Source organism: Hypomesus transpacificus, chromosome 24 (assembly GCF_021917145.1).
Source record: "Hypomesus transpacificus isolate Combined female chromosome 24, fHypTra1, whole genome shotgun sequence".
Lineage (NCBI taxonomy): Eukaryota > Metazoa > Chordata > Actinopteri > Osmeriformes > Osmeridae > Hypomesus > Hypomesus transpacificus.
In genome coordinates this window covers 3,788,244-3,804,871 of record NC_061083.1, presented here as the reverse complement: position 1 = coordinate 3,804,871, position 16,628 = coordinate 3,788,244, and the positions used below count along the sequence as shown (strand labels likewise).

Below are 16,628 nucleotides of genomic sequence, written 5' to 3'. Positions count from 1 at the left end.
GCATATTCATGAGGCTTCTTGTCGCCCTTGTGTGTTCCTGCGCAGCTGCCTGTTCCTGAGCCGTGTGTGTGAAGAGAGAGAGGGAGAGAGGGGGACGGAAGAGAGTGTTTGGAACAGCAGAGCGGCTCTGGGCTGAATTCAGCCATGTCAGATTTTATCGACACCAAACAAACAATGAGAAACTGAGGAACTATGGCTATGTCACTGAGTGCGGATGATGAGGATTACGATTCAGAATCTGAACAGGTCAGAGAACGCTGGATTTGACTGTTTGCCTAATGCTGCCTACAAGCTACAAGTAATACTGTTGGCTACATGTTTTCTTATTTTCCCCTGCCTCTAAATCTTCCACCTTCTCTCTCTAATCTAGCAGATGTAAGATGGTATGGTAGGCTACTGTGTATAAAGTACTCATGAAATCTGTTCTTATTTACCTTTTCAATGGTAAAATAATAGAATTGTGTTAGCAGAGCACCAGTTCATTTCCCTTTGCTCGGAAACAGAGCCGAGCCATTGTTTTAAAGTATGAGAGAGAAAAATGAAACAGAAAGGACGTTATAGGATGGATGGCCTACATCTGTCAAACAGCTTCCACAGCTATTGAACTGTCCTGTTTCTTGTCGGGGTGAGGTTCAACCAGGTAGAAAAGCGATCCTTTAAGGATCCGGTGTGAACAGTGATCAGAAGGTGTGAGCGAGTGAGAAGCAGCATGACTCTACATGTGAACGTCCCTCTCCACTATCCCTGGGGCCCAGTGCCACATTTACCACTAAACAAACGATACAATCGTGGTTCAAAATCAGGATTTCTTGGCCCCTTTTAACAGTTGTGACCTTTGCTTCAGAAAACATGCGTAAGACTTTAGGAATGTTCTTTTTTGTCTTTTCTGTTTTGTTTTTTTAACAGTCACTCAAGCAGTGCATGCTAGCCCATATAAACTGAAGTCATAGAGAACTTCTCAACGTCTCTTAACAACTCTTTACTATGACTTGAATGTATAGACCAAACAGTATTTAAGTATCATGTTTTCATTTTTTCTTCTTACTATATCCCCTACTGCTCTGTGCCTTTAAGAAGGCTTGAGGCAATGTTGTTTCGCAGGAACTGGGGAGGGGGATGGGAAGAAGGAACAATGAAGAGCTCTCACAGCACTTGACCGCTTCTGCCTGTTAGCCTACTTTAAGCTGTAGGCTACTCTACCAGCAGCAAATACATGCAAGACCAGTAGGGATGGTAGATCATAGAAAGAAGAGTACATTCAAATGGGTTGACACGAGGCGTAGGCCTATTAGTGTAACAGTGAAATCGAAGCACACTTTGAAGCCCCTGCTTTAAGCTTGTGTACATTGTTGCATGGTTGCTCAGGGCTAGAAGCATTGCAGCACAACACATAAAGCCACACACCAATTGTTCATAAAGGAGCTTGGTTAGACCACTTTTTCTTTTTGCAGAGTAATATGGGAGTTGTGGACCTTCCTCTTCCTCCCTTTAGTGTTCTGTGTTATATCTGTCTGCTAAAGTCAGGCAGATGGTGAATCTTGTGACTTCCTCCCACTGAAATCCACACTGAAATTATGAGTCAGAAGACTGTACTCAGATAGGGGTTTGAGTTAGCGTTCTGAGGCCTTAGCAATCCGGCCTCACATTCCTGGCACGTTACTCAACCAAGTTACAGTAAATTCTAGTCTGCTGTTTTTGTAGCTTACCTTAAAGGAATATCAGGGCCGTTTGCACTTATGTAATAATATAAACTTCTGTTTTATGATTCTGCTGTTAGATCTGAAGGGAACCTGAGGCGAACTACATGTTTGAAGAATTGTCACCTGTCGGACAGTTTGTCGTGGATTTGTCAAGGGAATTCGTGCAAACATGTAATTTGAGTGACAGGAAGAGCCCATACAGGTTTCAGGTGGAAGCAGTTGAGTTCTCGGGCTCAATTAATGCATCTAATATGAGAGGAAGAACACATCTGATCAAAGTTTTCGAAAAGGGAGTCATATTTCCCAGTCACACTCAGTGTTGTGCAATGTTGATATTCTCAACCTTTGCAGCCTCTTCCCTCCTTCTGAGGTGTTCCTCATTTCTAGCAGATTTCCTCTGAAAAGAGTAAATGTGTCCTTGACCAAGCTGTAAATTGCATCACTAATAGCAATGGATGTCTACTGTTCTCCAGTCTGTTTAGAGCTGTGTGTTATGGTGTTCTGTTAACCTGGCAGACCAGTTTGGTTGAGTTTTTCTAGGTTCATGACAGGTGCTATGTGGCAAATCATGAGACCAATCCAGGCAAAGGTTAACACAACAAAGCTCACCAAACCTGAAAACTCTTCTTTGTATAAGTTTGATAATGGAACGTCTTCCTGAAGAAAAGGTTATTCTGGTCTCCACTGAGGAACACTCTGTTCCCGGGGAACCAGTATTGTTGTGTTTTCTTACCTTCTAAGCCCTTTTCAAAAATTCAGTTTGTTTTCATAAGATTAAGGATGTTTTTGTCCTGGATTGGCTATATCTGTTCCTGAAGGGAGATTACGTAAGAGCCATGACACAGTTATGTGGTTGTGGAGCAGTTTCTCCAGTTGTTGACTAATCCTGACTTAAAGAGCACTTGTTAATTTGAGATCAGCATTTTACCTAAGGGCATGTGGTTTCATCATTTAATCAGTTATCTATATCTATTAATTGAATCATGAATCGCTTGGTTATATTGACTGACTTTTTGTCCATGTTAAATGTTGGGTGATGTAATATTTATCAGTTACATCACTTTACAAAGTTCTGGCCCTGTAATTGGATACTTATGAGTAAATATGGTGGTCAAAGGTGTGCTCCTTCATTATGTACTTAGTTGTCAAGGAGATGCAGGACAGAACACCAACCCTGAAGTCATAATGAGAGGACTCTGTGGTAGTCATCAGACTCCAGTCTTCTCTCTTTAACAGACTCAATAATCTGAAAATCTGAACCCAATCTCAAGTTTCATTTAGACTGGAATGTCAAGGTCTGTCTTCCAATTGCCCCTGCCCTTCCACGGAGCGAGCGAGGAAGGGAACAAATACAGAGATTTGCTTTCCATTTCCCTCATTGATCACGCCACATACCAATGCCTTTTGGAACCGCCCCTGGGAGAACAATCTGGCGAAGCCACCGCATGAATCACAAACTTCATTATTCTACTATTGATTGGTTATACAACCACAGGCTGGTTTGTGTTTTCCTTGAGAAAAAGCACTAGTTTTACTGCCGCAAAAGCCATTTTGAAAAGGCTCTCTTTCGAATCAATTATAATCGTTCACAATTCCTCCAAGCCTTCATTACAACTAAAGAACTGTTCGTTTCTGCTTTCTCTTTTCTCCTCCCCCCATAAGTTCTCTTCAAACGCTGAGCACAAGCAAAGCAAAGTGTTGCCTTGGCAACACTGGAATCTGCAGCAAGAAATATGTATCTGTGAGGGTTTAGAAAAAATCACTGAAAATCTCTGGGGGGATGCAGTTGGATCACTGGCTCACATTTCTACCTCCTATGTTATTGTGTGTTTTCATAGAGTGAAGAGGTTATATGCGGACATGGCACTGTCATCGGGAATGCTAATATTAATGCTATTATTTGTAGCTCCTGCTAAGGCCTCTTGCAGTTAGTTGTTGGTATTAGTAGGTGATAGCATCTCACTGATGGATGTTTGACCAGAATTATCTCTTCTGATTTCCTACAGCAACGGGCAGCCAATCGGCCAAAGCCCAAGATGGGGACGCCAGCTGCCGTCAAGTTGCCGTCCAATCGCAGCTCGTCCGGTGCGAGGCGCCGGCGGACACGCTGTCGGAAGTGCGAGGCATGCCTGAGGACCGAATGCGGCGAGTGTCACTTCTGCAAAGACATGAAGAAGTTTGGAGGTCCGGGTCGCATGAAGCAGTCATGTATCATGAGGCAGTGCATCGCGGTGGGTTACTGGTTATCAGTTCATCCGTTCTGAGGTTAACCTCTGCTGCGCTAAATAAGGCAAATAAGCTGTTGCTGAATGTTCATGTTGCCCTTTTTGTTGCCTTGTTCCCCTTCCAGCCGGTTCTTCCCCACACGGCCGTGTGTGTGGTGTGTGGAGAGGCAGGCAAGGAGGACACACAGGAGGAAGAAGAGGACAAGTTCAATGTCATGCTCATGGAGTGCTCCATCTGCAATGAGATAGTTCATCCCAACTGTCTCAAGGTGAGGGGAACTTGGCCTAGGAGTGTTGCTGCCTCGGTCTTAGACAGGTGATTTGCGTGCTCTGTGACTCACACCACAGAGTAATGGATCTGGAATTTTTTGCATATGTAGTGTCATTCCAAAGCTTTGACTCAGGGCTTTAGAGGTGCAAACTTCCTGTTTACTGAGCCACCTTGTAATTTTCCCCTTAATTTGAATGAAGTGCTGTTGGCTGGTTGCGATGACGCGTGCAGGATAAGCGGATGTTACAGGTTGGGTTAAATGCAAAGTAGAATAATAAATAAAGCCAATCGACCTCCATAGCAAATACGACAAAACGGAACAAGCCTAAGCACGACTGCTGAAACCTGCAGTGCGTCAGAGCTTAGCTACATTGCACATCTTATTTGCTGCTACACTCAAAATAGGGACCCTATAGATCGAACAGATCTTGGTGGTGCAGTATGTTTCTCAAGATTGTCACTTCCTGGTGCCATGCTCTTTGTGACATATCACAGCAGTTGTGGACGTTGGAGGTATTTAAACGGTGAAAAGCATCCAGCTTCCTCATTCCAGTTCAACTTTCATATCCCCTGTTATGTCTCTTTTTGGATGAACACATTGTGCAAAAGACAAATCTCTTCTGCTTTTACTTCACAAGTGTCTCTTTGACTTTATTTGCCGGTGTTTTAGGTTAAAGATACTTCGGGCGTGGTGAACGAAGAGCTCCCTAACTGTTGGGAGTGTCCCAAATGCAATTATGCCGGGAAAACAACTGGAAAAGTGAGTACTAACATGAGGACAGAGGGGCGCATACAAAGTAGCCCTGTCAGCATACTAAGGCTTCTTTATATTCTAAAGCAAATGCACCCTTTTATGACCAGACACAGGTAAACCAGATACATGTGCAACAGTTTCACTGCATTTCTTAAGATTGCGATATAAAAAAAATGTTGCCCTGCCTTTCGTATTGTGGTTTCCACTTCCTGTGTGCCGGGCTAACAGTGTCACATGATGTTTCTGCTCTTGTTGCAGTTAAGGTGTTTGCCACTTAGCAATCTAGGGTTACGACAGTGGATCATTACATGTGGGCCCAGCCACATGCACTGTGGTTAATGACTTAGGGTGAACTGACCTCTGACTTCTCCCACAGCTGCTGGTCCGACGACCTCCCTTCCGATAGGCAAAAGGTATAAAGTTGTCTTGCCCCTTTTTCTCCTTTTGGTCTGCAAGCAAAAAAGAGGTCCAGGGTTCAAGTACGCCTCCAACCTCCCAGGCTCCCTGCTGAGGGAGCAGAAGGCCGCCAAGGAGGAGGCGGACGCGGGGGGCTCGGTCCGGAGGCGGGAGGAGACCCCCAGGCACCGTCTGGAGGAACCCGTCGGCCGTCAGCCGCCTCTCCTGTCGCCCAGCTGCTTGCCTCGGCCCCGACTGGAGGACAAACTAAGGAAGAAGAGGAAGCTGTTCGACGACGACGAGGAAGAGGACCTCGGCGTGAGGAAGAAGGTAGAGAGGCTCGTTTGTGACTGATGATGAACCTGTTTTACTGCGTTTTTTCCACGATCGTTTGACCATTTTGTCGGGTGCAAACATGGAGCCGTGTTATGTTGTGCTGTAGAAACCACGTTGTGCTAAATAAATCCCTCTTTTCTCTCTCTTGCAGGGCAAGTCAGCTGATCCTCTCTTCCCCAAACTTCTCCATCAAATCAAGACGGAGGAAGAGGACCAAGAGGAGGAGGAGGAAGAGGAGGAGGAGGATGAGGAGGAGCGGGAACCTTTCTACCGGCGTGTCCTCGAAAGGGACGAGGCCGACGACGAAGAGGACACCAAGGCCGACCTGCCGAGTCCCCACCTCAAGACGCCTTTCCTGGACAGCGACCAGTCGCACTGCAGCTCTCCCCGGGCGGGGCCCAGTAGCGAGGGAGGCAGCGAGACCCAGGAGAAGGGCCCGCGGCCCAAAGCCCGGCGCAAGCGCCGCATTCCCAACAAGGAGCTGAGCAAGGAGCTGAGCAAAGCCCTCAACCAGGAGATCCAGAAGACCGAGGAGTCCCTGGCCAATGAGAACCGCCAGCCCCTCAAGGAGGAGCCAGAGAGCGAGAACGAGGAGCCCAAGAGGCCCTTCCGGAACGGCGGCGGCGACCTGGGAGGAGAGCGGCCCCACCTCAGGACCAGGGAGATGAACGGGACCCCCTGGGAGCTGCGCCACTTCTACCCCAGTCAGATCACCCCTCTGGGCTTCAACAGGAGCTCCCCCGCCACCCGGCCCCTGCCCCCGCGCTCCCCGCCCAAGTGTGTCCAAATGGAGAGACACGTCATCCGCCCGCCCCCCATCAGCCCCCCTCCGGACAGGCTGCCCCTCACGGACGGCAAGACCCACGCCATGCAGCGGGAGGTTTGGATGAAGATCTTCGGGTACCTCCCTCACAAGGAGCTGTGTGTCAACATGCGGGTCTGCAAGACCTGGAACAGATGGTAAGGGCTCTGTTCTTTTAGAACTCTGCTTCTGCCTCCGTTTAGTCAGTTGAATCAGTCATGGGAGGCCCACAAATACCTTACCAGTACGTTATAGGCGCAACCCACACACTGTAAATTCCTTCACTGCTAGCCAGAAAGGAGTGTACTGAACTCGATTGTCTGCCTGCCTGTTACTTTGCCCAGGTGCTGTGACAAGAGGCTGTGGACCCGGATCGACCTGAATCGCTGTAAGGCCATCTCTCCGCTCATGCTCAGTGGCATCATCCGCAGACAGCCCATCTCTCTGGATCTCAGCTGGACCAACATCTCCAAGAAACAGCTCAGCTGGCTCATCAACCGATTACCAGGTAAGAGGAACCAGGAACCAAGAACCAGGAAGAGGAACACGACCCGACATGCTGATCCATTCAGAGTATATCCACATGCTTTGATCGTGTCTCAGAATTGATGTGTTCTCTGTGTGTGTGTGCGTGTGTGTGTGTGTGTGTGCGTGTGTGTGGCAGGTCTGAGGGTGCTGCTGCTGTCGGGCTGCTCCTGGGTGGCCGTGTCGGCCCTGTGCACCTCCAGCTGCCCTCCGCTCCGCACCCTGGACGTCCAGTGGGTGGAGGGGCTCAAAGACGCCCAGATGAGAGACCTGCTTTCCCCCCCGACAGACAACAGACCAGGTGGAGAATCAAACTGATTATTACGTGTGTTAGATCGCCCCCTGGTGGCACCAGCAAACCAGTATCAAAACGGTTGAAGTGGTTAAGAGCAAGTTATCAGTGACTGGTCAGTTAAAATAAAATCATTTTAGTCATCCTAAAAACAAGCTAAAGCTAGTGTTTGACCCATGTGTGTGTTATCTTTAAACCTTTCAGGTCAGATGGACAACCGCTGTAAGCTGAGGAACATAGTGGACCTGCGTCTGGCTGGCCTGGACATCACAGACGCGTCTCTGCGTCTCATCATCCGACACATGCCTTCGCTCTCCAGCCTGGACCTCAGCTACTGTAACCACGTCAACGACCAGTCGGTCAACCTGCTGACGGCGGCGGGAACCACCACCAGAGACTCCCTCACGTCAGTCAACCTGTCAGGTGAGAATGCTCCTTTTCTGGCTGAGCGGGCCTCACCAATGCATCACACGTGCTGTGCCAGGACTTAGGTTTTTTTTTTGTCATCGTTTCATCGCCACACGGCTTCGGAGCTCATAGTGTGATGTTGTTGTTGTGTCTCCCTCCAGTGTGTAACAGGGTGACAGACCACTCCCTCACCTTTTTCAAGCGCTGCGGAAGCATCTGTCAAATAGACCTCCGCTACTGCAAACAGGTGACCAAGACAGCCTGCGAACGCTTCATAGCAGAGATGTCTGTGAGTGTGCAGTTCGGACTGAAGGAAGACAAATTGCTGCAGAAGCTCAGCTAGTTTTCTAGGAGAACTAGGGCTGTGGTCCAAATGTACACGCAAACAAAAGACTAACTAAATGCACTAAATGGAGCAACAAGGTTTCCCCACTGAACCTGGTTGGTTTTGTACATTTTATTTCATCTTCTGTGTTAAGATTCCTGAATCCTCACTGTCAGAGGAGAAGCAGTGTCTTGCACATGTTCTTTGTTCTTGTCATTGGTGTCTTTATGGATATTACCGCACCCTAACACACTCAAAGTGGAGTCTTTGTACAAAGGGGTAGGATGTATAACTCCAGGAGAAAAGGTGTCGAGGGAAGTCAAAGCATGAGTGTTTTTGTGCTGTTTAGATTGTACCTTTATAATGGTTTGTGGTTTTGTTGAATTGACTTTGTTTGGCTGTGTATTTCTACCTGTTAGAAATGTGTTAAATGTAAAAATATATATTTTTTATACAACCATCATTTACACATCTGGCAATAAGTAAAAATATTTTGAATAATTTAATGTTTGCAGTTCCACACACTCCCACATACAGTTTGTTGAATGGTTCTCAGATATCTCTAAGAACTGGATAGTGCTCTTATAAAGTCTGCTTTGACCCGGGTGTTTATTTAGAATGCTGTGGTTTCCATGACACGTGCCAAAGGGACTGACTTTGGCTTGATTTACTTTATTAAAATATGAACATTTGATATAATTGTCATAAATGTGTAAATGAAATATGTGGTCAATAAATGACTAAAATATGATGGGTGTAAAATGTATTTTTGCTTCTACAGATGCACATGTTAAATCTAAAACCTATGTTAAGTCCCAATACTAATACTACCATACTATTTAGCATGCTAGATACTATATACATATATCCTATTGTAGGATGGGAATTGTGATTCACAAGCTGTGTTCATATATTTTGCAATTTAAAAATATTTTTCTCAACAATCACCAGGTATTTTATACAGTGGCTGATAATACCCAAGTTCCGGCTGATGGTGACACAGACATGTTGACATGAGACACCAAAGCATTCGAAAAATGCCTGGCTCATAGCTGACCTACGGTTGCTTACTCTGTGAGTAGACATGACCGTTGGATGCCCTTGAGAAGCCCTTTACTCAACTTAACAAGGATCATGTCGGTATCACCACGTTTTGAAGCGGGGTGCAGCTGTCGGTTTCCAGGCAACAGTGTAACTTGGCTTCAACGCTCTCCATTGTTCGAGAGGCTGTGTATGTTACGAGCTAAAGACAAAGACTCAATAAATGTATTTCCAATTTTAAATCTTTAATTACCAAAATAAAAAGTTTACCATTCTGAAATACAAAGACCAGACCTTGCACACGATATAGTTCTACACACCATTCCCAAGGAAAGTGCAACCTGCTCAACTGCTGTTGTGGTTTGCATGTGACATTGTATCTGTGATAGCAGCAATGTAGATATGTGATACAGTACAGTGCTAGATATTTTTTAAGAGCAGAAGGGAAAATTAAGTATTCAGTCCCGTGCCTTGATAAATGTCCTCATGCTCTGCTTCTAAGTTTAGGCAAATCCATGAATGAAAGTCTTATCATCTGACAGTGAAACATAACTCTTTCATTTAATAATAAACTAACCTAATCTGATGGACATCTTGAACATGTCATTACACATTTAAATTAAATGGAAAAAAATATAGATATGTACATCTCAGTGATATGAAACAATATATTTGCAACTATATAAGTCACTTTTTCATTCTGTATTGTTTACATGATACAAGTGTCTGTAAACTTGCAGCTACGTCTTTGAACAGTTCAACTGAACAGAATATTGATGATCCCAAAACACTATAATAAGAATGCATCAGCAGACATAAATGCATAATAAGGTATTCCCTTGACTTCCTAGAAAACAAAGACATTCATAACGACACATACACAACAAAGTAGGTGTGAAGACAAAAGAAAACACTAGGAGTATAGTTGAATTTCAGTTAGCACCGGTTCTGTTTTAGTCACAGATAATCCACAGCGATATTGCTATTATCAGAAGACATAACACACGGTAACAATCAACCAGTATAACGTTTATACCATTACAGAGTGATAGTTTGCTAATATTCATTCAAGAGAAGTAAGCTCCCAGTCCTGGTTCATGGATGCAATGAACAGTGGTACACAAAATTGGTCAAATCTGAAAATATGGTACAGATAATCGTATGACATGCTAATTATCAAACATACACACGTACATAAGGTGAGAACAAGGGTGAGAAATGCAAGAGGACATTTCACACCTGTTATTTGGCACCTACATCACTCACCCTGCGGATTTCAATACAGTTAAACACAGTATATTCATCATATTTATCTTACTAAGATCTGCAGCGTCAGTTATTTTTTGTGTGTGTTCTGAGCATGTTCTCAGTCCATAGGTAGATCCATGAGTGACACGTCATGTTAGACAAGATTGCACGTGTTTGAATACCTCACATTCATATTCAAGTCAACATTAGTAAGAAAAGCATAACAACATCGACATCTTGGGACCAGCACACGTGTTGGGTTTCGGAATAATTTCACGTGAGGGTGGATTTCATTGGTCAAGCGGTGGCTTCGTCAAACTCTTAAATCAAAGACGATTAAACACTGACAAACGGAGCAAATCCACTGATAAGAGTCTGGTAGGTTTGTGAGCTGCGTGGTTGGTCTCTGACACGGACGGTCCCAAACGTCCGCTGGAGGAGGGGGGCGTGTCTTAAGGAAGTGGTGATGGAGGGGGAGGGGGTGAGGGGGGGACGCGTTAAGACTTGAAGACGTGCACGGCCCTCACCACGTACTGCCTGCAGATGGGGCACTCGCTCATCCTCTTGCCACACTTGGTGCAGGTGACCATGTGACCGCACTCCAGGAGCACGCAGTCGATCACGGCGTCCATGCAGATCCTGCACAGGCTGTCGTCGTGGCTGGTCAGCTGAGAACGCTCGCCGTCTGCAACGAGCCAGGAAGAGAGCTGAGGAGGAGAACTCGGGGAGGAGGGAAGGGGGGGGGGCTCTGCAGGGGGGGGACAAAGTGAGGAGGGCACCATGGACTGTGGGGGTGTGACAGTGTGACATGGGTCTTCGAGAGCTCACTCAGATATCCCCTCTTATCCAGAGTGCTTTGTCTTGGAAAGGTCACTTACTACAAACCAGAGAGCATGCTCAACACAGGTTGACACATTGGAAATGTCATTGTCTAGGAGAGGGGGGGGGGTTGTTTCCCTGACAATGAGACTATTCTTGTCAAAGATTTTAATCTTTACAAGGCTAAAACACAAATATATATCTAGCATCGTAAAATGAACTTTGATACTTCAAAGTATGGATTGAAGTTTGCAGATGTGATAAACACAACGGCAGCCCCATGGTTCTGATGAGGAGACGGATAGGAGATGAAATGCAAATAGAAACATTTAATAAAAACGGTGCTTCCTGGCGATTGCTTAAACGGATGAAGAAAAAAATAATAATCATGAAGCACTTCACACCAGACCGCGAAGATCCCAGAGGACGTGCGGAGAATGTGTATCTGGGTGCTGTGCCGCGGTAGGTATCGCTACACTGTCCACGGCACCAGGAGGGCGTTTGTGCTTCATGCAGGTTCAGGAGGGACAAGATGGCGAGTCACAAACAAGTGGACTGACTGGGGTGAGCGGGGGGGACGACACTTCGCTGATACCTTACCTCCAACTCCACCGTTGCAGATAGGAGGAGGGTAGGCTACCACTTGTGTGGGAGGAGTAAAGTGACAGACATGTAATAATGACTCTGATTGATAAGGATCATTAAATATGTTATTCTTTGTGTCAATCCCATGTTTGAAACTGGATTGTGGTCAGTAGAGGCTTGTGAAGGGTACCGTAGAAAACACAAGAGAGATCGGTCTTCTCTTACCTGCAGTGACAGCCGCGCTCACGTCTTCCACTGGAAAGGAAAAGAAAACATGATACTTTAAAGAGATGACACATCCGTTTATACATAGCAGACCAGTTGCACTGTATCAAGGGAGCTCAATTTACACTGAATTATTGATTCCTCGCAGCAAATGTAAGTAAAAATAAATGTTACGGGGCAGAGTAAAAGCTAAAGCCTTACTGCAGGGGCCCGGGTTCAATTCCAGCCCGGGCCATTTCAGGCATGTCCTCCCCTCTCTTTCTCTCCCTGCCTTCTTGCATTTGTCTTGCTGTCTATATCAAAGTATTTTTCCAACCAAGGTTGCTGTTGCCTGACAACAGGCCTGGTAGAGATCCCCACCTGAATTCCTGTTGTCCTCGGCCTCCCTGTACAGCCTGACCACGCGCTCCACAAGCTCCCACTTCTCACAGCACCCTGAGAAGTTGACAAAGTTCCTGGCCAGGATCTCCTTCAGCTGCCGGACAGACAGGCCCTCGATGTCCCTGTGGCTGGAGATGTCGGAGAGGGAAGCCCGGGCCTGCCTCCGTGTCTGAGGGCTCACCTGCGGGGGGGGGGGGGGGGGAGATGGGGGGGGGGGGGATCAGGACTAGCGTCTGTAATCGACTGTGATCACACCCTGAACGAGTATGTTGTGTGCTGTATTTCACGGAAGGAATGGAGAATGTTGGAGTAGGTTGCCTGAGAGGATTGTGACTGACAGTTTCAAAAGAACCACTGAAGAGATATTCACCTCTGGAGTGTGTTCACTGGGTTCCAGGTTCAAGAGGGAGAAAGACGTAACATCGCCTAGATCCTAGACAGGTAACACACACACACACAACCACACACAACTGAGTGCTGCAGGGAGGAAACACCATAAGCCATTGGCAGTCTAAGGTAGGCTTGGCCAGTTGTCAAGGATTCGGATTAGTAATCCATAGTTTGGGCTCATGATACGTAGTGAACAAATCTATTTCCAGAACAGATTACAGCACTGTGGCCACCACCTGAGTATTTAAAGCCGAGAACCTGGAATGATCTATTCCAGTAAAGAAGTCATTTCCATATCAGTCCTAATGCCTTGCAGCACTCTCTGTTCCCCTCTCCCGGTCACAACATCCTGTATGCTTTCTACAGTTATAGTCTGTGTGGCTCCCAGCAGAATACTGATGTTGAGACTTCTCAGTGGTAAACAAAATGAAGGCTATCACAGCTGTGTTATTACCTGAACACACAGACAAATGCTCAGGGTTAGATCAGGTTCATGTAGATACCCTTTTCAAGCCCAGGAGAAAGAACACACACACACAACACTTGTTGTTAACGTGTGCGCGTACCTCATTGGTCCCCGAGCTGTCACTCGTACCTGATTGGTCCCTGAGCTGTCACTCGTACCTGATTGGTCCCCGAGCTGTCACTCGGGCTGAGCGCTTCCCCCTGAGACACGGCGAGGGCGGTCAGCTCGGACGCCGAGTGCGCCGCTGAAGGGGGCGGGGTGTAGAGGACGTGGGAGCTGAGGCTGGCCCTGTCGAGGTCCTCCCCCTCCTCCTCCCCCTCCTCCCCCTCGGCCCCCTGGTGACACATCACCAGGTCCACCAGGTCCTCCTTCTCCCTACAGGTGTCCGTGGGCACGTTACGCAGCACCAGGTACTGGCGCAGGTCTTTGACGCGCAGGCGCATGAGCAGCGGGCGTTGGAAGGCCGTGCCCTTCAGCAGGTGACAAGTGGCACAGGTGCGCTGGTTGTCCCGCAGCACGGAGCACAGCGAGCAGAAGCTCTTCTTGCATTGGCAGCAAACGTGCTGAGGGGAGGAGAGAGGAGAGAGTGTGGAGATGAAATGGGGATAGGAACCCCACGCAGCGTGAAAGGGACTGTGATGCGGACAGGCCCGGGGCTAGCTATGTATTAATAGGTTTTGTACATCCTGCCTACAGCCTGCTGAAACTCCTAATGTCCTTTCATTGTACTGTATTTTTGTATCCAAGTGTGGATCAAATTTGTATCCATATCTGGTTTCAAATTCGGAAATAAAGTCGTTACGGGTCGGAAATTTGCATTCATCTCCAGCTGAATCGTGGCGAGTAGTGGATGTACGACTGGAAAGTGGGCCATCAGAGCTCAAACGAGTCTTGAGGAAGCAGATCAATGTCGCTGCATTCTTCAATCATCCACATCTGTTCCCCTCCCTCTGCAGACAGCCAGACTGGAGGCTGTTACTCGCTTTCATGTCAGAAAACATCAAACGGTAATACATGCAAGGGGGAGGGATTCGACGCAAGGCTGGTACGGTGACCAAGAGACAGAGAAGGGAACATGTACAGTGAAGGAATGGAACCCTGTGCCCAGCTGAAGACGACTCCATCCATCCTTTGGGACAACGGGACAGACACGAGACTTTGTCAGTGTGTGTCTCTCAGCTGTGTTTCTAGCGATCCTCATGAGAGGTCGAGTGTTTTGAGGTTGTGGGCTAAATCTGGTTGAGAAAGTTCAGCCTAATTACTTGTACTCTACATTTCTGTATCCAATCAAAATGTTCAAATCATGCTGACAAAAACCTTGTAATCGAGAGTTTCCTGACGTAACACTCCATCTCTATTTAGAGTCTCTGAACTGGCACAATTTGCGGACGCATTAGATTAAAGCTCAACTTTCAACATCACCATTAGATAATGTGAACAGATTTGAAAACATAAACAGTTTAATATTAAGGCGAATCAGACATGTCAACATTCTTCTCAAATCAACCAGCCTGTATCTTTATCGGCATCTAGTTCACGTGAGCATGCTGGTCTGGGTAAACTCCTTACCTTTCTTCGAAACACAGAGAAGGCCTGTCCACAGGCCTTGCACACCAGGCTGGGGCTCCCTGACGTTGTGGGGGGGTATGTGGAGTAGCCCGCGCTGGGGGCAAATCGAAAGGGTCCTGCTCCCGCTCCGAACCCGGGCTGCTGGCCTCGTACCGCCCCCGTGCCCATGACTTCATTCAGCAGACCACAGCACGAAGCCCACATGGACGAGGCCCCCGCCTGGCCAATCACACGGAACACACGGAACACACGGAACACACGGAACACACGGAACACACGTGAGGCCCTACGGTCACCTCGGTAACGCCTCCCTGTCAAATGTCACGTCGCCCAGGGTAACCGGCGCACGAGTCAACGAGGCGTACCTTCAAATGAATTGGTTTTGTGCACACATGTAGTTCACACAGGTTGCAGCACGTGATAATAGAATTTAAAAATTGAGTGGCCATGGAAACACAATGTCATAATGGAATACCCTTGGTATTTCTACAAAAAGGCCAGTTATACCCTGGGTGATAAATGCACACTTTTCTGGTCATTGCACGCGTATTTAAGAGGTTGCCTCTACCAGACAGACCAACCCAATCACAACACAGCTAGTGGCCTTCATTTTCAACCAATAGTTTTCTATATGGTAAGCCTTCTGGTAAAAGGTGAAATGGTGTAATAAATTAGTAATACTGTGGACGCGTGCAGTCTGTGTAATTTAGTTTGTTAGCTAATCTAAAAACCTGCATGATTACCTATTTCTTAGTATTGGCCTTATCTGACCAAAAATACTGAGTCTAAAATTGTGGAATAGGTCTATGCAACAGGTGTCCATTTCAAGGGTGGTAGTTCACTCCAGTTTGGAGACGGTTGCATTATTTGCATAATTGCATCTATTAAATGTTGGGTGTCTGAACGTAAAAAAATGAAGAACCATGTCGTGGCTATAGAAGGTACGAAGCATGACTAAAATCATTTTATAGAATGAAAATCTATATACCAGTTGTAATTGACCATCTACTTTACCGTAATGATCATTATGCACACTGATCCAGACTACAGAACGGATGCCAAACTGCCACTGAAATATATAGCTACGTACAATCTCTATCCTTGCACGTTGTTACTCAAATAAATTAGACATTCCTTTAAGCTTGCTCGGAGAGAGGATGAGTAGGATATTGTGCAAGCCAGAAAAATGTCTATCATCTAATTGTTAGTCACTCATGGGCAATAACAGTCAACGGCATAGACATAGGACTCAGTTTGCAGGAAATCAGGTTTCTTAGTAGATAATAATTCCAGGTGATGTAACTAATTAGCTATTGTAGTTAGTTATCTTACAGGGGTTTTGTGCATGATTTAACAAGCTAGCTAACCAGTATAGCTTGTGGCACATAATTACATAATTGAGCCCTTAAACAGCTTGGTTATTCAGTCATACTGACTTTAGCTACAACTATCTAGCTAAACCATTTTAATAAGCAAAATGCAGATAGTAAGTAGCTGTCCACCTGCTATATCAGCTGAAATAAGAAGATTTGGTGACTGGCTTAACGTTAGATGGCAGATGCAACTTAAATTGCACCAAGCGCCTTTAGTCTACAAGCTATCATAAAGAAAGAAAGTGTACCTTCATAGCCACTCGGAGTTCAGGGATTTGGGAAAGTAAATTGATAGTCTAACCATTGCAACAGTCCATTCGATCCCCTCTTCATAAACTGACTGTCTTAAGTATAATGCTCAGAGAGGGATATCTTCTTGCTTGATGAGCTTGACAAGATAGCGAGCCCAACACGGTCTAATAGACATGCTTCCCACCCAATCAGAGTAAGGATAGCTGCATCGGCTTGTATAACGTCCAATCACATTATATGGGTGT

At 46.3% G+C, this 16,628-nt stretch overlaps 2 protein-coding genes across 4 annotated transcripts; one reads left to right on the top strand and one right to left on the bottom strand.

Annotated features, from left to right (window-relative positions):
• The first annotated feature begins 29 nt into the window (after window positions 1–29).
• On the top strand, window positions 30–8,785 carry kdm2ba (lysine (K)-specific demethylase 2Ba). 3 transcript variants are annotated; one of them, XM_047048672.1, is made up of 10 exons: window positions 30–246; window positions 3,707–3,931; window positions 4,051–4,194; window positions 4,867–4,956; window positions 5,327–5,676; window positions 5,834–6,642; window positions 6,829–6,992; window positions 7,149–7,310; window positions 7,506–7,724; window positions 7,871–8,785. In XM_047048672.1, exons 4-10 carry the CDS (start codon window positions 4,926–4,928, stop codon window positions 8,050–8,052), a joined length of 1,917 nt encoding a protein of 638 aa, XP_046904628.1. In that variant the 5' UTR covers window positions 30–246; window positions 3,707–3,931; window positions 4,051–4,194; window positions 4,867–4,925; the 3' UTR covers window positions 8,053–8,785. The 3 variants fall into 3 exon arrangements, with proteins under 3 accessions (XP_046904628.1, XP_046904627.1, XP_046904626.1); XM_047048671.1 differs by having other exon boundaries at window positions 31–246; window positions 5,407–5,676; XM_047048670.1 differs by having other exon boundaries at window positions 31–246; window positions 5,398–5,676.
• On the bottom strand, window positions 8,242–16,536 carry rnf34a (ring finger protein 34a). The gene is made up of 7 exons (XM_047048674.1): window positions 16,380–16,536; window positions 14,759–14,977; window positions 13,348–13,752; window positions 12,704–12,766; window positions 12,313–12,514; window positions 11,953–11,982; window positions 8,242–11,008 (listed from the first exon to the last, which is right to left on the bottom strand). Exons 1-7 carry the CDS (start codon window positions 16,383–16,385, stop codon window positions 10,821–10,823), a joined length of 1,113 nt encoding a protein of 370 aa, XP_046904630.1. The 5' UTR covers window positions 16,386–16,536; the 3' UTR covers window positions 8,242–10,820.
• Window positions 16,537–16,628: the final 92 nt, after the last annotated feature.